This window comes from Mastigoproctus giganteus, chromosome 3, assembly GCF_048544385.1.
Source record: "Mastigoproctus giganteus isolate SK-2022 chromosome 3, ASM4854438v1, whole genome shotgun sequence".
Classification (NCBI taxonomy): Eukaryota; Metazoa; Arthropoda; class Arachnida; order Uropygi; family Thelyphonidae; genus Mastigoproctus; species Mastigoproctus giganteus.
This window is the reverse complement of record NC_143577.1, coordinates 246,583,613-246,600,788: the sequence shown is the minus strand read 5'-3', so window position 1 is coordinate 246,600,788 and position 17,176 is coordinate 246,583,613. Positions and strand designations below refer to the sequence as shown.

The following is a 17,176-nucleotide window of genomic DNA, read 5'->3' as shown; positions in this document are numbered from 1 at the left end:
ACCGCCAACTCTTAAACTACCTAGAAACCTTCCGTCTGATCAACGATCACCAGTATGGATTCCGTCAGTGTTGATCCACTAGAGATATTCTGGATTATGTTACCCATTTATGGACTAATTCAATGGGAAGGTTCGGTGAAACACAAGTAGTTGCTCTTGACATCTCAAAGGCTTTTGATCGTGTTTGGCATAAAGGTCTTCTAAACAAGCTTCCATCTTATGGTTTGCCAACTGTTTTTAGTAATTGGTTATCCAGTTTTCTCTCTGATCGCTCACTGAGGTTGATGGTAGATGGCTCTCTGTCTTCTAACTTCTCCACTAATGCCGGTGTCCCCCAAGGTTCAGTTCTTTTCCCCACTCTTTTCCTCTTGTATATCAATGACCTTCTTCCATTGACTGGAAATCCTATCCATAGTTTTGCCGATGATAGCACATTGCATTCAACTTTCCATTTTGAGAAACATTTTCCTGCTCAATCAGCTTCAATTTCTCGAAAATCTGCTACCAATTCCTTAAATGCCGATCTTCAGGTAATTTCTCCAGTGGGGCAAAGACAACTTAGTTGATTTCAACCCTTGTAAAACTTAGTCTTGTCTTATATCTTGCAAAAAGGATTCTTCTGCTCCTATGCTTATCTGTAGTGACACTCTGATTTCTAGGCAAAATGATATATCTGTTTTGGGGATTACCCTGACTTCTAATCTCTCTTGGCACAAGCACATTACAAATATTGTGGCCGACTGGGATAGCGGGTGGGTAAAGTGCCTGCCTGGCAACCCAAAGGTCGCGGGTTCGATTCCCGCCTCGGGCTTGGATCAAAGTACTACAGAAACCTTGGGAGGTGCATTATGGCCACAGAAGCCTATGCGCAAACAACTACCCAAAAAAAAAAAAAAAAAAACAACAAATATTGCTTCCTCTGCATCTAAAAAACTTGGTTTTCTCTTTCGCTCTCGGCGTTACTTCTCTTCCAAACAGCTGCTCACTCTGTATAAATCGCAAATCCGCCCTGCCATGGAATATTGTTCCCACATCTGGGGTGGTTCCCCCAAAACCTCTCTCAGGCTTCTTGATTCCATTCAGAAGAGGGCAGTTAGGTTAATTAATGATTTATCTCTAACAGTCTCTCCCCACTCACTTTCTCATAGACGCACTGTTTCTGCTGCATGCCTCTTCTACAGATACTTCCATGGGCACTGTTCTTCTGAATTGGCTTCTATAATTCCTGCTCTCTCTTTGAAAACAGTCTGAACACGTGCCGCCACTAACCAACATCCATTTACTGTCCAACTTCAAACCCACAGAACCAACTTTTCATCTTCTTCATTTATTCATTCAACTGCCATTTTCTGGAACAACCTTCCTTCATACGTATTTCCTGAAAATTAAAATCTACAGAAGTTCAAGTCCAATGTCAACAAATATCTTCTTTCGTCTTCTTAACCTCAAACCCAAGCACAGTACTAAGTACTATAGGTTCTAATACCTCTCGTGTTTGGGGTTCACATAAAAAAAAAAAAAACTACAGCCAAGTAAATGAGAATTTAGGGTTATATAAATGAATGCTTTTCATGTCTATGCCTAGGCATAAGAGAAGATGAAAAAAAGCAGCACTTGTATATTCAAAATTGATCCAACATATATCTTCAAAGGTATTCAGTGACCCTTTCAGTTTACTGCAGCATATACCAATTCAAAATGTTAATTATTTGTTTGTGTGATTTAGATAACAATGAATATTAATGGCATGGGATAGAGAAATTTGAACCACAGAAGTTCAGAATAAATCTCTAACTTTGGGATATCCAGTTGAGTATGGTGTATAAATAACTTATCTTTATTGCTGCTAAGTATGATACAAGTACTAGGAACAATAATGTCATCACAGCAACATGGCTGGAGTCGATATATTTATATATCAACTCCTGGCCATATATTTATCTCATTTAATAAATCACTCTTTTTATGTTATATCTTTTCATAAGAGTCAGTTGATAAGCAGTAGCAATACATCTGACAGTCGATGACACTACTTTAATGTGAAAATTGAGCAGTCCTTTATAGTAGTCCTCTTGTGAACCTGCTGCCATATGTTCAGTATATTAAATATTAAATATTGCTAGTAGTACCATTTCCTTGATTACTGTAGGGAAGCACCCATTCCATGGAAAGGTATCGTCTCTTTGTTTACGTTATAAGTCTTTTAGGTGTTTTTTTAAGCAAAGGGTTGAAACTCACAGTTACAGGAACATCTGCGTGATGATAACTTTATAAAACAGTCACATTATAGGGTCTATTGGCATGTGTCAATATGGCTCTAGTTTTGGACAATTCACTTATTAAAAAATGCTTTACCTAGTTAACTTTCCAGAGAGTCCATGTCTTGGGTATGTTTGCTGTCATTTTCCCAACAGATTTCATCATTGTAATCTTCACTATTTTAGTTCCTTGCAAGATTTCTTGGATTTAGGGAATATTTTTTGGTGCTGTTATGAGTGTGTTGTCTTTCGATGGCTTGTCTCTTGAGTGACATCATGTTCTTCTCTGCTTTGATAGCACTATAAATGGAATGTCTATGCAGTCTTATATTATTTTTGCATTTGCACATTGAAGGGACTTACAAAAGTGAAACTAATATAAGGATGCTTGTGCATTCCCTTGATAATTTGATTGACTACATTTTAGAGTATTTGATTGTAGAGCAACTTTTTGCATTGAAGGTTATGTTTTAAAATATAGTAAGTTATAGTAATCCTTATCCTTTATGTAATCTGGTTTTGTTGGTCTTACAATGACATCTTCCCTCCCCTTCCCCAATCTTTAGGACTACATTATATTAGGACCATTTTCCATGTGTTTTTGACCAAGAGCAGCCATTAGTACAAATACTAAATGTACAAACAATATCTGCTGGAGCAAAACACTCTCACTTTGTTTCTGGCTTTTAGCATTACTGAGACTTTGTCTATTGTAATATTACTAATTGAAAACCTCAACATTTGGATAATTTTCCTTTTATCAGTTACTTGTTTATTAGTTATGACAAAAGTAATCATAACTTTGATAATCGTTAAGATGATATGATCCTGTTCTGTTAACTCTGATTAATTCAAAAAAGTTATTTTTAAATAATTTATACAAACAACTATGGAGTTGACAGAAACTTAACTTTGTCAACTTAAAAAAAAAAAAAAAAAAAAAAGTGTTGTTTTTTCTCCTTGGCTCCAAGGTTTTTTTTTTTAAATTGTATATTTTCCTTACTTGCAAATAGATGTGCTTAATGTGTTAACTTCATCCTTAATGCCAAAATTGAGAAAATGTTTGTTTGTTTATTGTTAATGTAATTTGAGATAACCTCTGAATGGTTGCTTACTTGTAATGAAAGATCAAGTTAGTTTTTTAATTTCAAGTGAATGTGACTGATATAGTGGTAATGAAATATTTGGGCTCACTTCTATATAGATTCATGTTTTTTATTTTATGAATGTGAAAGATGCACACAATGTGAGTGAGAGTGCAGAGCACATGCATTTGAACAAAATGTGATACAAGCTCAAGTGATGTGTAAATACATTTAACGATTGTATTTATTGTTGAAATGATTGATTGTAAATTCCTCCAACCTAGTGCTTATGCCAAGAGTGTCAGGTCTTAACCCTGCAGTCATAGCACTATAGCCGTAAGGTGTAACTCGAAAATAATGAGCCCCCCCTTAATTTTTGGCTGAATTAAAAAAAAAAAAAAAAAAAAAACTGATTTCTATATCTTCCTAAATATAGACACATTTTTACTTGGTATGGGTTTTGATTTTTATGTATCATTTTTTCAGAGTTATAGCAGGATTGTACCCATCAGGTACAGACTAGGGCTTGCAAACCAGTTTTATAAACCGGTTAAATCCAGTTTTCATATTAAGTTGTTAAAACCGAAACTGAGCTTCTAAAACCGGATTTGAATATTTTTTTAGTTAGCCCTCCAATATAGTTTTTTGTTACGAACGTTTTCTTTTGTTTGTTCGTTTGTCTGGATCGTTCAACTGCTTTACGTTTTAAACATGTTTTTTATTTTATTTTAAGGTACGAATCTCATGGGCAAGTGGCCCAAATCTAGGAGGGGTACCTTTTATCTCCCCACCTGTATCATGGCACGATGCAGGTGTACTCATTTACAACTGAGTGAGTCGGAGCGATAGCGTAAAAGAAAATGCTCAACATTTCTCCGTTCCATCTATCTTGTTCGCCAGGCAAGTTATGGAACGCGCCTTATCCACTGTTACCCACTAGAAACAGATTCGCTGAATATTGCATCAAATTTCAATCGTAGAAAGTTTTTTGCTTCTTTATTCCTATTAAATTTGCGATCAAATGTTCTCCAAAAAGCAGCTTCAGCAAATTTAGCTTTTATGTAATTTTGAAAATACAATAGATTTAATTGGGGGAAAAAAAATTGCGAGTAAATAAATAAAAAAATTTCTTTCGTGAAAATTTTGAAACTTGCCTCGTTTAGACTCTTCATTCAGTGCTTGCGGGAGTGACGCATAGTATTGTGCCTTTGTTATCTTCAATATTTTTATTTAAAATTGTCGGTGATATAAATTCCTACTAATTAATATTTATTACTCTTAATATGTCTAAGATGAAATCAAATGTATGGAATTATTTTGCTCGAAAAAGCAAACATGAAGCACAATGTTCGAAATGTCAGAAGATAATGAAGTCATCTGGAGGATCTACATCATCTTTCATGTTGCATTTAAAGAAAATGCTTCAGATTGGCATTAAACAAGATAACAGTGAACCTTATGTAAAAATGGTAAGAACATTAGAAAACTTTATCCTTAAAAAATCTATGGAAGAAGAGATTTCAAAATTAGCTGCTTAAGATGGATTTTCTTTTAATTCAATTGCCAAGAGTGAGTTTATACAATCAAGCCTTCACCTTCAGAGAAATAAATACGATAAATCACCATCAGCCTCAGTTAATGGAATTAAAAATATGGTTCTGAATTATTATAAAACTAAGAAAGAAGAACTCATTCAGCATTTCAAAAATGCATTGGTTTTGGGTGCACGGTATTCATTGACTCCATACGAATATACGTCTACACAAAATAAAAGGCATATGAATATAAATATGCATTCAAAAGACAATCATTGGTCATTAAGTCTTATTGAAATTAATGGTTCACTTGATAGCAGACGAACTGAGCAAATTGTGAATGGACACTTGAAGGAATTTGGTTTGAACTTGGATGAGGATATTGTTGCCTGCACCACCGATGGAGCAGCAATGATGATTAAGTTTGGCAAGCAAATTACGCCTGATCATCAACAATGTATAACCCATTGTATACATCTGTCAGTTATAGATGTACTTTATGAAAAAGCAATCAATTATGGTGCCACAGTCTCTGAGTCTCCCAAAGACAATGAAGAAATTAGTGATGATGAAGAATTTGAAGAAAGACAGCAAGGCATGCTTTATCAAACCGACTTTACCAATGAGCTCATTTATTTCTTCAATCCAATGGCCAATATTGCACAAACTATTAACAAAGTCAGAAAAATTTGCAAGCCTTTTCGAAAATCGCTTACCAAAAATGACATATTAAAAATTTTGTTAAAGCAAAATTTAATGGGAAAGAATATAAACTTACATTAGATTGCAAGACTAGATGGGATAGCACATTCTATATATAATTGAGAGAAATTTTTGAAATTGAAAATTTGCATTCCAAATGCTCTATGTGCAGTACTGTCAACTGAAGCTGTCTGACGATGACTGGAAAACACTTGAATTGCTATGTGAAACTTTGCAACCAGTTGAAATGATTCTGAAGGCTATAACCTCAGAAGATACAGACTTACTTAAAGCAGAGTCTTCAATAGAATTTCTGCTTGCTAAGCTTGATACAGCAGAAAACCCATTTGCTTTAAATGGTTTCAAAGTTTTAAAATTTGTTTTAAAGTTTCACCAAAGCCTTTTACAGCATTACAAAGCAAGACGAAATTGCCAAACTAAATAATTTTTATTCAAAGTATTTGAATACAATTTGTAATTTTGTATAATCTCAAGCTGGTTACTTTTTTGGAGCATTTTAATTTTTTTATTTGTTTTACTATAAGAGGTGATAGATTTTCTTTAAAAGATTTGATTACGATTTGTACAATCTACCCAAGATAAAATAAATACCTGTGTTATAAGCTTTTAATTATTTTCCCTAAGTCTGAGAAAATCGGTTTTAAAGCCGGTTTTAAGAGTAAACTTCGGTTAAACTCGGTTTTGAAATTTCTCGGTTTTATGCAAGTCCTAGTACAGACCCACCACTCTTGTTCTGCTTTTAACATGTAGTAATGCTAGTGTGGGAAACTAACTACTGAAACTTAAAAGTTTAGAATTATGTGTTTATAGAATTGTAGTAATTTATAAAACTCTCTACATGATCTAATGATTATTAGTGGTTTCTAAGAGTTATAAACTATTCTTTTTTGAAGGATCCATTTGAAATATTCATTATTTTTCAATAATAAATATGAAGACACATGGAAAGCAATAATCACTCGTGATAGAGAGTTAGCAAGATGCACCATATTCAAATTTTGTGCACTTCGCAATATTACCAATTTTAAATAACTTTGAAAAAAAATTTTGAAAATTAAGTGAATAATAGTATCTGATATATGCATTTTCTGAAAATTTTTTAAAACCAGTTAGGTATATAATAAGCAGGAATATATGTGCATCCACACATTTCAAATTTTTTCTTGTTTACAGTTTTTTCATTCTTTATATTGTTTGACTATAAAGATTTTTTTAAAGTTTGAGCAGAATATTTTTTGTGTTTTTTTTAAATAAAAATTGTTAAAAACATTTTTTTAAATATTTAACTTTTTTATTAAAAACTAAAAAAATGCATACCATAAGTATTGCAATCTATTAATGAAATAAGAAATTTGGCATACTCCAAGTAGAATTACCTGGAGTATGCTAAAGGTTGCACCTATGAAGTGTAGTGCCACTATGTTTATAACAACTAGGGATTCCATGATTTCAGGGTTAAGCATCACTTGTTGGTTGACTTCACCATGTTTTTATTGAAAAAGAAAATAGTGCAAAAGAATTTAGGTAATAAATCAGACTATTTAATTAAAAAAACACGTAAAAAAACAGATCTTTGATTCTATAATTTATTTGGAGGAAAAAAAAAACGGGAACCATTTCAAAATTAAAACCAAAAGAATTAAAAAATAAAAAGAAGAAATTTGAGCCAAAATAAATTCAGAAACCATTATATACTTGTAATTTTTTTAATTAATTTATTATATATATATTTTTTTTTTGTACAAGGATGAGAGAAATTTACCTCAGTATGATGCATAGAACACTTCTGTGTGTTATTCTCCAGAAATTAAAACGAATAAAAGATCAATTGATTTTTTTACAGAAAAATGATTACGGTAAAAAATCAATTGAATGCAATTCAAAAATTAACTAAAATACAAAAAAAAAATTAAAAATCAATTAAAATTAAACATAAATTTTGAAAAACTATTTTCCTTCCTGAGGCAGACAGTGCTTTTCGACCGTGTGTCATGATCACAGGAATGAAAATTACAGAGTGTGTGAGCTTGAATCAGAGAGATTTTGTCCTCCTGCATGTGCGCAAAAGACCATGAATCGGAGATTAGATATGGACGACGAACATTAATAGAATTCTCATGTAATTTAATTTACGAGACGCTAAGTATTTTGGTCTCATTAACAGCACAAAAGGCCAATTCTGATGCTGCTGAACGAGAAGCACAAACTGAAGACGAGTGCTGTTTTATGCAGACAATGAGAGGAAGAAATGTTGTATACCAAGTCATTTATTTGTGTTGCAAAAGAGGAAAGGACTGAGCGATTGTTCAGTATAGAGTGTAATTTAGCATTAGTAGAGGCATATGATGCAAGAAAGCAAGTTTATGCAGCATCAGCCAAAAAAAAAAAAAAAAAACTTCCACTTCACCCCCTCTGCTCGTTCGAAATACCTGTTCAGCTGAGCCTTAAATTTATTTAGGCTATCCACTTCCACAACAAGGGATGGAAGTCTGTTCCACCATCCAACTACACCCCCTCCGCTCGTTCGAAATAGCTGTTCAGCTGAGCCTTAAATTTATTTAGGCTATCCACTTCCACAACAAGGGATGGAAGTCTGTTCCACCATCCAACTACCTGCTGGCTAAAGGCAAATTTCCGCACATCTATCCTACATCTGTCTTTCCTCAATTTGAATTTATGCCCTCTCAGGTGATTATTCTGAGCAAGAGGCAAAATCCCATCAGCATTGAGCATGCTCAAACCATTCAAGGCTTTATACACCTCGCCGGTGTCTAGTCTCCAGACACTGTAATTTGTAAAGCTTAAGCCTTTCTTCATAAGAGCAACCCTTTGTTCCATTCACTAATCTTTCTGTATTGGTCTGGCCACAATCTTAAATTCCGTATCTTTAAAGAATCTGTTAAGCTTCATGTGCCACTGTTCAATGTATGGGACAGAAATAAAGTATTTTTTGATGTTACTATTGTTGGTTGGTGTCTTGTATCCTATCCTTAGCTTGTACCCCAATTCAATTTATTGTAGCAAGGGGGTAAACCCCTGTTTAGCAATCTGCTGGTTAATATTTGTATTTCTGAATCTAAAGCAGATTCTGTCATTGAATATTTATAGGCATTGAGAAACTGATTAAAGATAATAGCCCTTTTGTAGGTGAATGGGTGATAGCTGTTATAATGTAGAAGCATACTGGTGTTTGTTGGTTTATGATAGATGTTAAATTGGATCTTATTCGTGTCCCGAGTAAGCATGAAATTTAGAAAATTTAATGACTTAGTATCCATATTTTCCTTTTGCAGTGTAAAATTGAGTCTAGGTTTCATCCTAAAATTATCATGTAATTTAATTTCGACGGTTTCTGCAATTAATAGTCTTATTATATTGGACACTAAGTGTTTTTGACTTGTTAAATAAAAATGTATCTTTTTCATTAACAGCATTCTGATGCTGCTGAATGAGAAATGTAAAATTGATGATGATGATTTGTCTATAATGAATCCTAGACTCAATTTTACATTGAAAAGGGAACATACAGATCCTGAGTCATTAAAATTTCTAAATTTCATGCTTACTCGGAACATGAATGAGATCCAATTTAACTTCTATCATAAACCAACAAACATTGGTATGCTTCTACATTATAACAGCTATCACCCGTTTACCTACAAAAGGGCTATTATCTTTAATCAGTTTCTCAATGCCTATAAATATTCAATGACGGGATCTGCTTTAGATTCAGAAATACAGATATTAACCAGCAGATTCCAAAACAGGGGTTACCCTCTTGCTATAATAATTCGAATTGGGGTACAAGATAAGGATAGGTTACAAGACACTACACCAACCAACAATAGTAACATCTAAAAATACTTTATTTCTGTCCCATATGTTGAACAGTGGCATAAGCAGCTTAACAGATTCTTTAAAGATACTGAATTTAAGATTGTGGTCAGACCAATATGGAAATTACACGCTCAGTCCTTTCCTCTTTTGCGACATAAATAAATGACTTGGGTACATTTCTTGCAGTAATTGCGACTCATCTTATCGAGGTTCTACCCGATTTCCTCTCATTGTTTGCGTAAAACAGCACTCGCCTTCAGTTTGTGCTTCTCGTTCAGCAGCGTCAGAATTGGCTTTTCATGCTGTTAATGAAAAACATACATTTTTATTTAATGAGGCCAAAATACTTAGTGTCCAACTTAATTGTAGAAACCTTTGAAATTAAATTACATGAGAATTCTATTAATGTTCATTGTCCATATCTAATCTCCGATTCATCGTCTTTTGCGCGCATGCGTGAGGACAAAACCTCTCTATTTAAGATTCAAGCTCACACACTCAGTAATTTTCATTCCTGTGATCACAATGCTGTCAAAGCATTGTCTGCTTCAGGAAGGAAAATAGTTTTTCAAAATTTATGTTTAACTTTAATTGATTTTTAATTTGTTTTTTTTTTTTTTTTGTATTTTAGTTAATTTTTGAGTTCAATTGATTTTTTACCATAATCATTTTGTGTTAATCTTTTATTCATTTTAATTTCCGGAGAGTATCATACAGAAGTGTTCTATGTATCATATTGAGCTAAATTGCTCTTATTCTTTCTACAAATATGGATATCAACGTAGAACGTATTGAGCACCATAGCTCTGTTATATACTATCAAATTATTTTTTTATATATCCAACTGTCAACCTTTTTTGGGTATAAATGTTTCCCTAATATATTTTTTTTTCTTATTTAAAGTTGATATAAATTAATTAAAATTATATAGAAAAAAACATTTCTGGAGAAATAATATAATATATAAAAGGTGGAAACATCTTTAGAACTAAATTTAAATTGTTATTTAGCAATATTTAAGATAATGTGTTGAAAAAATTATATTTAAATATTTCTCTGTGTAATGCATAATTTTCTTCTTTGAATAGTGTTGATCAAATTTGTGAAAATTGATTTTAATAAATATTATTATCCATTAAGATACTTAAGCACTTCAGTTTTTATTATTACAATTCAGGACACAATAAACTTAAATGAGCAAATAATTTTGTTCACTTGTACAACAATTATTAATAAATGTTGTGTATTTGTTTAGTTTGTAATGATATTATAGTTTCATACCTTAAACTTAAAATGAGCCCTTTGTTTTTATCCTTTCATGTGGTCAATCATGCATTTTGCAGCTCTCAGCTTACATGCAGGTATGTAAGGGTCTTTAGTATCAGAGAAGAATTGTTCTGTTATTTTGTTATTCCTCTTTTATTATGAGATAATTTTATTCACACATTATACATGTATGCATTAATAAAACACATACACTAAAAATGAGTTAAAAAAATTGGTATTATAATAGATGTATTAAAGTAAATAATTTTAAATGATAATTGATGCTGATGCGGAAGCTGAATGTTATAAGTCATTTCTCCATTCTGTATATAATAATAAAACTCTATGGATTACAGTAAAAAGAAAACATTTCAAAATCCATAGAGGATTTCTTTTGGTAAACTGCATTAAACATGAAACATGGCTTTTTTTAGATTTACTTTCATGGTTACTTAATCTTATTTGACACCAATTTTTTTTTTTTTTTTTTTTTTGGCCAGTGTCAATTTTATTTACAAGTGCATTAGCATTTCTTTTGTTGCAATTTTGTGTTTCAGTCATTAATGAATTACAGTTGAGACTAGAGAAATTTTCTTCAGATTCCAGTATCAATTCATTATTTTTTTTTATATCTAAAGTAGCTTTAATATTTCTTTGTAGTCAGCAGATCCATGCATTAAAAGGCATTTTGTTCTCATATTTTAAAATAACGTGATCATACTTGTGTATAAGTACATAGATTGTTATATATAAATAAAATAGGTAATTATGTGTTTTGATATATAAGACTAGTATGGTGTAGAAATATTAAAAATGACAATTTTAGCCAGTCATGTTCTTGTATTAAAAAATGTTTCAAATTTTGTCTAAATCAAGCCAGATTTTTGCACATTTCAAGCTGGGACAAGTTCCCTGCAATTCCATACTTAAAGCTTTTGTGGACTGTTTTCAGAAGATTGTCTATTTTACAAAGGTTGGCTGTTGCATATTATCTTACCCTCTGCTTTCTAGGCCTCCTAATCTGCTTTGTACCATCTGTATTCTCTGTTCCTTCCTATCTTCTGCTCAACATTCTCTACTCTTTCTCTTCTTCTTATTCCTAGATCTTTCTCTTCCCATCTTTCCACATCAGTCAGCTTATTTTCTTCTTCTCTGTCTTATTTCTTACCCTCTCTCCCTCTCTCTCTCTCTCTATCCCCACCCCTCCCCTAACCTGTCTATTGTTGTTTTTCAACTTGCTTGGGGATCCAAAACATCTGTAAATGCCTTTTGTTATCACAAATTTTTCAAAAGTTGCTTCAAATCTCAGAGTTGGATGGTAGAATCTGTTTATTTATAGTGCTCACCTTTGACCTTGTGTGAGAACATAAGTGTGAGAACATAATTAAAATTTAAAAACATTAATTTTATTTCTTTAACAATGAAATTAATGAAACAAGAACTATCCAAAAGAATGTGCATGTGTGCATCTTTGGATGTATTAACTCTTTTGTACATGAGTTTTCAGAACGTGTGGGCCCATCACAGTTAATTCTTAGAATGTTGATGAGCTTGCTGCAACGAGGTTTCTAAATGTTCATGGGCTGGGGGTTAATGTTTCCAGTTATGGTGGTTAGGCTCTGTGGAAGGTTTGTAGGAATGAACACTTTGTACACGATATATTTAATTATTAATTTGATGTTATTTTGACTTGATTACCCAATGTTACAGTGAAATTGTTATTAAAAATCAAATTGGAAGTGCAAAAACAATTGTGGCAAAAATAATGAAAAAGTAAGAAAACTCATGGTTACTTTTTTGATACAGTAATATCTTTTATGTCTATTTATGTATCACTTGATTCAATTTCATCAACTTCTAGATCAGAAATCCAGATAATTTTATAATTTCATAAGTGCAAGTTGGACAAATAAAGCTAACAGATGTGGGGTTTTCTGGCTGCTGTATATTATGAACTGTCTGCAATTAATTGAAAATGTAAATATGGCTGCTCATACTTGAATTAAATTTTTGTTCTTTTCTTAATGAAAACCTAATACAAAACTTATCCACCGATAGTAATTAGTACTATGCATGGGTTGACGGCTGAGAACACAAAGTAATTATTGACATTAGATTTGAATATACTAATTGTAATTTTTGAAAAATATATGTGAAGGAAGATAGTTCCAGAAAATAGAAGCAACGGATTAATGAGGAAGAAAGTCTGATTTGTGTGTTTATTGGGTTGGATAATGAATGGATTCTGACTGCTTTTGGCACATGTTTGCACTAGTTTAAAGAGAGTGGGGAGAAGGTGGGTAATTATAGATGTCAATTCAGAAGATTGGTGCTTGTAAAGTATTTGCAGAAAAGACATGCAGCAGAAACTGAACCTTTATAAGACCGAGAATTGAGAGACTTTGTAAGGGTGGGTTGTTAATTAACCTGATACTCTGTTTTGAATGCAGTCAAGAAGCCTGAAAGAGGTTTGGGGCTATTCCAGATGTTGGAACAATATTCCTTGGTAGGCTGGATTTGAGATTTCTACAGAGTTGAATAGTTGTTTAGAAGAAGAGCAATACTTTTAGTGAAAATATTTTTTTTTTTTTTTTTTTTTTTTGTTGTTGCAGAGGGAGCAGTATTTGTGATGTACTTTTGCCAAGAGAGATTAGAAGTATGGGTAATCCTTAACAGATTACTCTGAATATCATCAAACATGGGTGCAGGAGCAGTAGACTGTTTTTTGTGAGAAATAAGACAAGGATTGAGTTTTAGAAGGATTGAAGTTAACTAAGTTTTCTTTGTCACGTAAGAATTACTTGGAGATCTGCTCTGCATTTAAGTAATTGTTGATGAATATTCAAGACATTGAGGCTGTTAGTGCAGGGCATGAAGTGTGGTATCATCAGCAAAACTATGGATAGGATTTCCAGTTAGTAGAAGAAGGTCATTAATATGACCTTCTTCTACTAACTTGGGGAGCACCAACATTTCTGGAAAATTCATAAACAGTTGGAAAAAAACAGTTGGAAATTCATAATAAGCTTGTTTGGAATGCCTTTATGCCAAATATGATCAAATGGATTAAAAATAGCATTAAAAATTTTACTGAACTTTTCAATTGGAATTTTTTGCTGGAATCCATATTGTCAGCCGTTGATCAGATGGAAAGTTTCAAGATAGATTAAGATTTGGCTGTTGATAGATTACTTTCAATTAATTATCACTCCATTACTTTGCAATGGAGTGATAACTGGAAGCATTGGATTTGTCATTCTTTTTTTAGGAACTAGCTAGAAAAGAGCATATTTCCAAACTGAAGGAAAAATACCAGTTGAATAAGAAAGTGTAAAAAGGTGACATGGAATAGGGTAATTTCAGGAGCACAGGCTTTGAGAACAAGTGGAGAAATGCCATCAGGACCTGGAGCTTTCTTTGCATTAAATTCCGAATTTTCTTCTAACATCCTTCTGTCAGAAGAGAACAGTGAATGGGAGTGTATTGGGTATAATAGGAGGTAGTTTGTAAAGATCATTGATACAATAATTAGGAGAAATATAGGATGTTAGTAAGTTGACATTGATTTTTTTGCTGAGGATGCAATGAAGTTCTAGTTGTAACAGTGCTTGGGAGTATTGATGGACAGAATTTGTGGCCAATCGCTTAGGCAAGAGACTATACTTGAATACCATTTAGATAAGAAGCAAGTTTTCTGTTCTTAGCCTGTTTAAAATTGGGTTTGGAATAATTGATAAACTGTTTTACAATTGTTGTGAGCTTTAGTGTAGGCAAAAAATGAAGCTGGATATTTGCATACAAGCTTGTTGTGATATATTGTTTTTTTATCTTAGGACTTTTATTGGCAAACCAAGGTATTTAAAAAAAAAAAAACCTCATGGATGAATTTTAGAGTGGAATGCAGAATAAAGGATTTCATCCCTAGAAGAATGATTTTGCTGACATGATCAGAGCAAACATTGGGATCAGAAGATTTAAAACGGTAAATCCAGCCAAGGAAAAGAACATTGGAAATTGTGTAGATCATCCCAGTTCAAATTCTTGTAATGCTAGAAAATGAAGTCTCACAGTCTTAGCCTTACTCCCCCCTTTTTACTTTTGTTTTTACACAATTTCTGCCATTCTTTAATTTTCTTAATGCCTTAATTAATTCAGAATTATTTACAATTCTTAGTTTTAACCTAAACCTTAATGGCGTGCATGGTATTTTTTATATCCAAAACTTAAGACAAAGGTTTAATATTGTCAATTTTACTTGCAATCTTGGTGATTGGTTGGTTCTTGATTAGTGACACCAAGGTTGCACATTATGTGGCAGTATCTTTTTGCTTAATATTACAGGTGACCCCCACTTAACGCTGATAATTTGTTCCGTAAAAACAGAGCACTAAGTGAATCTGCGCTAAGCGAGCACTGCATTCCGATTCCGATAAGGTAACATGTATTTGTGAGTTGCGGTCAGTGCCATAGAATATTTCCTAATCAATAATAAACGGTAGTGAAAAGATGCACAAATGTCGGTCAAAATATTTAATATTCAAATATTTGTACATATAAAATATTCTGCATTACATATGTATATAATTATGTGGTAACTACTTGCGTACAAAATTAAACTTAAAATTCTAATTAAAGTCATGAATTTAATTGATCTAAATTGATTTAATTTAATTGATGAATTTAATCATGGAATGTGTCAATTTTGGGTTGAACTTTGGCCCTCTTCCAAATAAACTAAAAGGGGTATTAATTTTAAATCCCCCGCAGTTTAATTACCACCCAACAATAAAGTCAACCGATCCTTCGCCGCTTTGAAATCTGGCATGTTTTTTCTTCTTTCAATATGAAACTTCTTTTAGGCATTCGTTTCCAAAAAAAAGTCCTGCTTCATCTATGTTAAAAACTTGTTGAGAAGTATAAACACATAATACCCCTCTTCAATAATTTTAACAAGTTCTTTTTTGAAAGTTTCGGCTCCTTCTCCCTGGATTTTAAATCTATTCAACCAGCCCTTACTAGTTTTAAATGGTTCCACTTTTTTTTTTTTTTTTTAGGTGAGTTTTCTTCAGATCATCATACTGGCTAATCTCTTTTTTTTTTTTTTTTTTTAATAATTATATTTAACTTAACTGAATTCTGCATTGGATATTATCTTCAATAAAATTAGTTAAAGTCTTTCCATTTCAATCCTAATAGCCGGCCTAGCCCTAGTTGCTTGCAGTGGAACAGCTATCTTTCCCGCTGCTAAAATTAATTCTTTATCTTTTTTTATAATTGTTCTTACAGTTAAACTTGCAAGTCCTAAATTATGGCACACATCCACTTGTCTTTGACTGGAATTGATTCGCTTCAAAACGTCTAATTTAATTTTCAAATTCAGTCTTTTTCTTACATTTATAGTCTTTGTACTGCACCCAGACGTTGTTGCTTTTTCATTCTTATCGGCCATTATTAACTCTTCGAAAATGTAACTGTGTTGGTTGCATTAATTATGATACAGTGTTCAAGTAAACTGTCCGTTTCGCACGATGTTTAATATGATGATGACTAATGTAATAATATAATATGATATGATGACTAGACTTCGGATAAATGCATATAATGCAAATATTACAAGCAATATACTTGATCATTTTTTAAAATGTTGATCTCGGAACTACGTAACAAGTCACTGTACTGTGCTGCAATTAAATTAGCGTGCGAGAAAATTTCACTGAGCGTGGGAACATTTCTCAAGTCGGCGTGGGAAACGTTTTAATGCTGTTTTGCTATTCATTTTAAAGCCATCGACTCCATCAAATGAAACGATTTCGTTAAATATGCCAAAAATGCAATCTGTAAAAGAGCGTTATAGTGATCTGTGACAGCGTTATAGTTAGATACGGGTTAGAATATAAGAACAGCATTATAGCGAATCAGTGTAAAGTGAACCGCGTTATAACGGGGGCCTGCTGTATTTCATTTTATGTTATATAATTATTTTTCTTACCTCCGACTATCTCTAAGTTAGTTTTACTCACTCTTTAGTACCTTTTTATTTCTCTTAAATATTCTATTTCTCTCTTCTTCTTCTTCTTGATCTTATTACTAAACTTATATATTTTCCAACTACTTTATATCCCAATCTCATGGTAAGTGAAGTGGGTGGGGGGGGGAAACAAGTAAACCAGAACTTTGTGGAAAATTAATTCAATGAACATGGTGTCATAAAAAAATTTTTAACAATATTTTTCCAATTAAAAAATAATTAATGATCCTTTGCAAATGAATACCATACTGTAAGAATACTAAAATTCACATCAATGTAATTCTAGTATATATATACTTAAGTTTTTTTATATACTTAAGTTTAATAATATATACTTAAGTTTTTTTTATGAAAACCCCAAACTATGTATGGGTTCAAGTAGTACTATGTATGGGTTCAAGGCTGAGAAGGCAGCAGAAGATACTGGATGACATTAGACTTGAT

At 32.5% G+C, this 17,176-nt stretch overlaps 1 protein-coding gene across 1 annotated transcript in view; it reads left to right on the top strand.

Moving 5' to 3' along the window:
• The window catches only part of Nf1 (neurofibromin 1), a 1,111,953-nt gene that overhangs the window by 334,279 nt on the left and 760,498 nt on the right, over window positions 1-17,176 (top strand). The window contains exon 13 of the mRNA XM_090369763.1: window positions 10,782-10,799. Within this exon, the coding sequence (XP_090225889.1) occupies window positions 10,782-10,799 (18 nt within the window). The remainder of the gene's footprint in view (window positions 1-10,781; window positions 10,800-17,176) is intronic.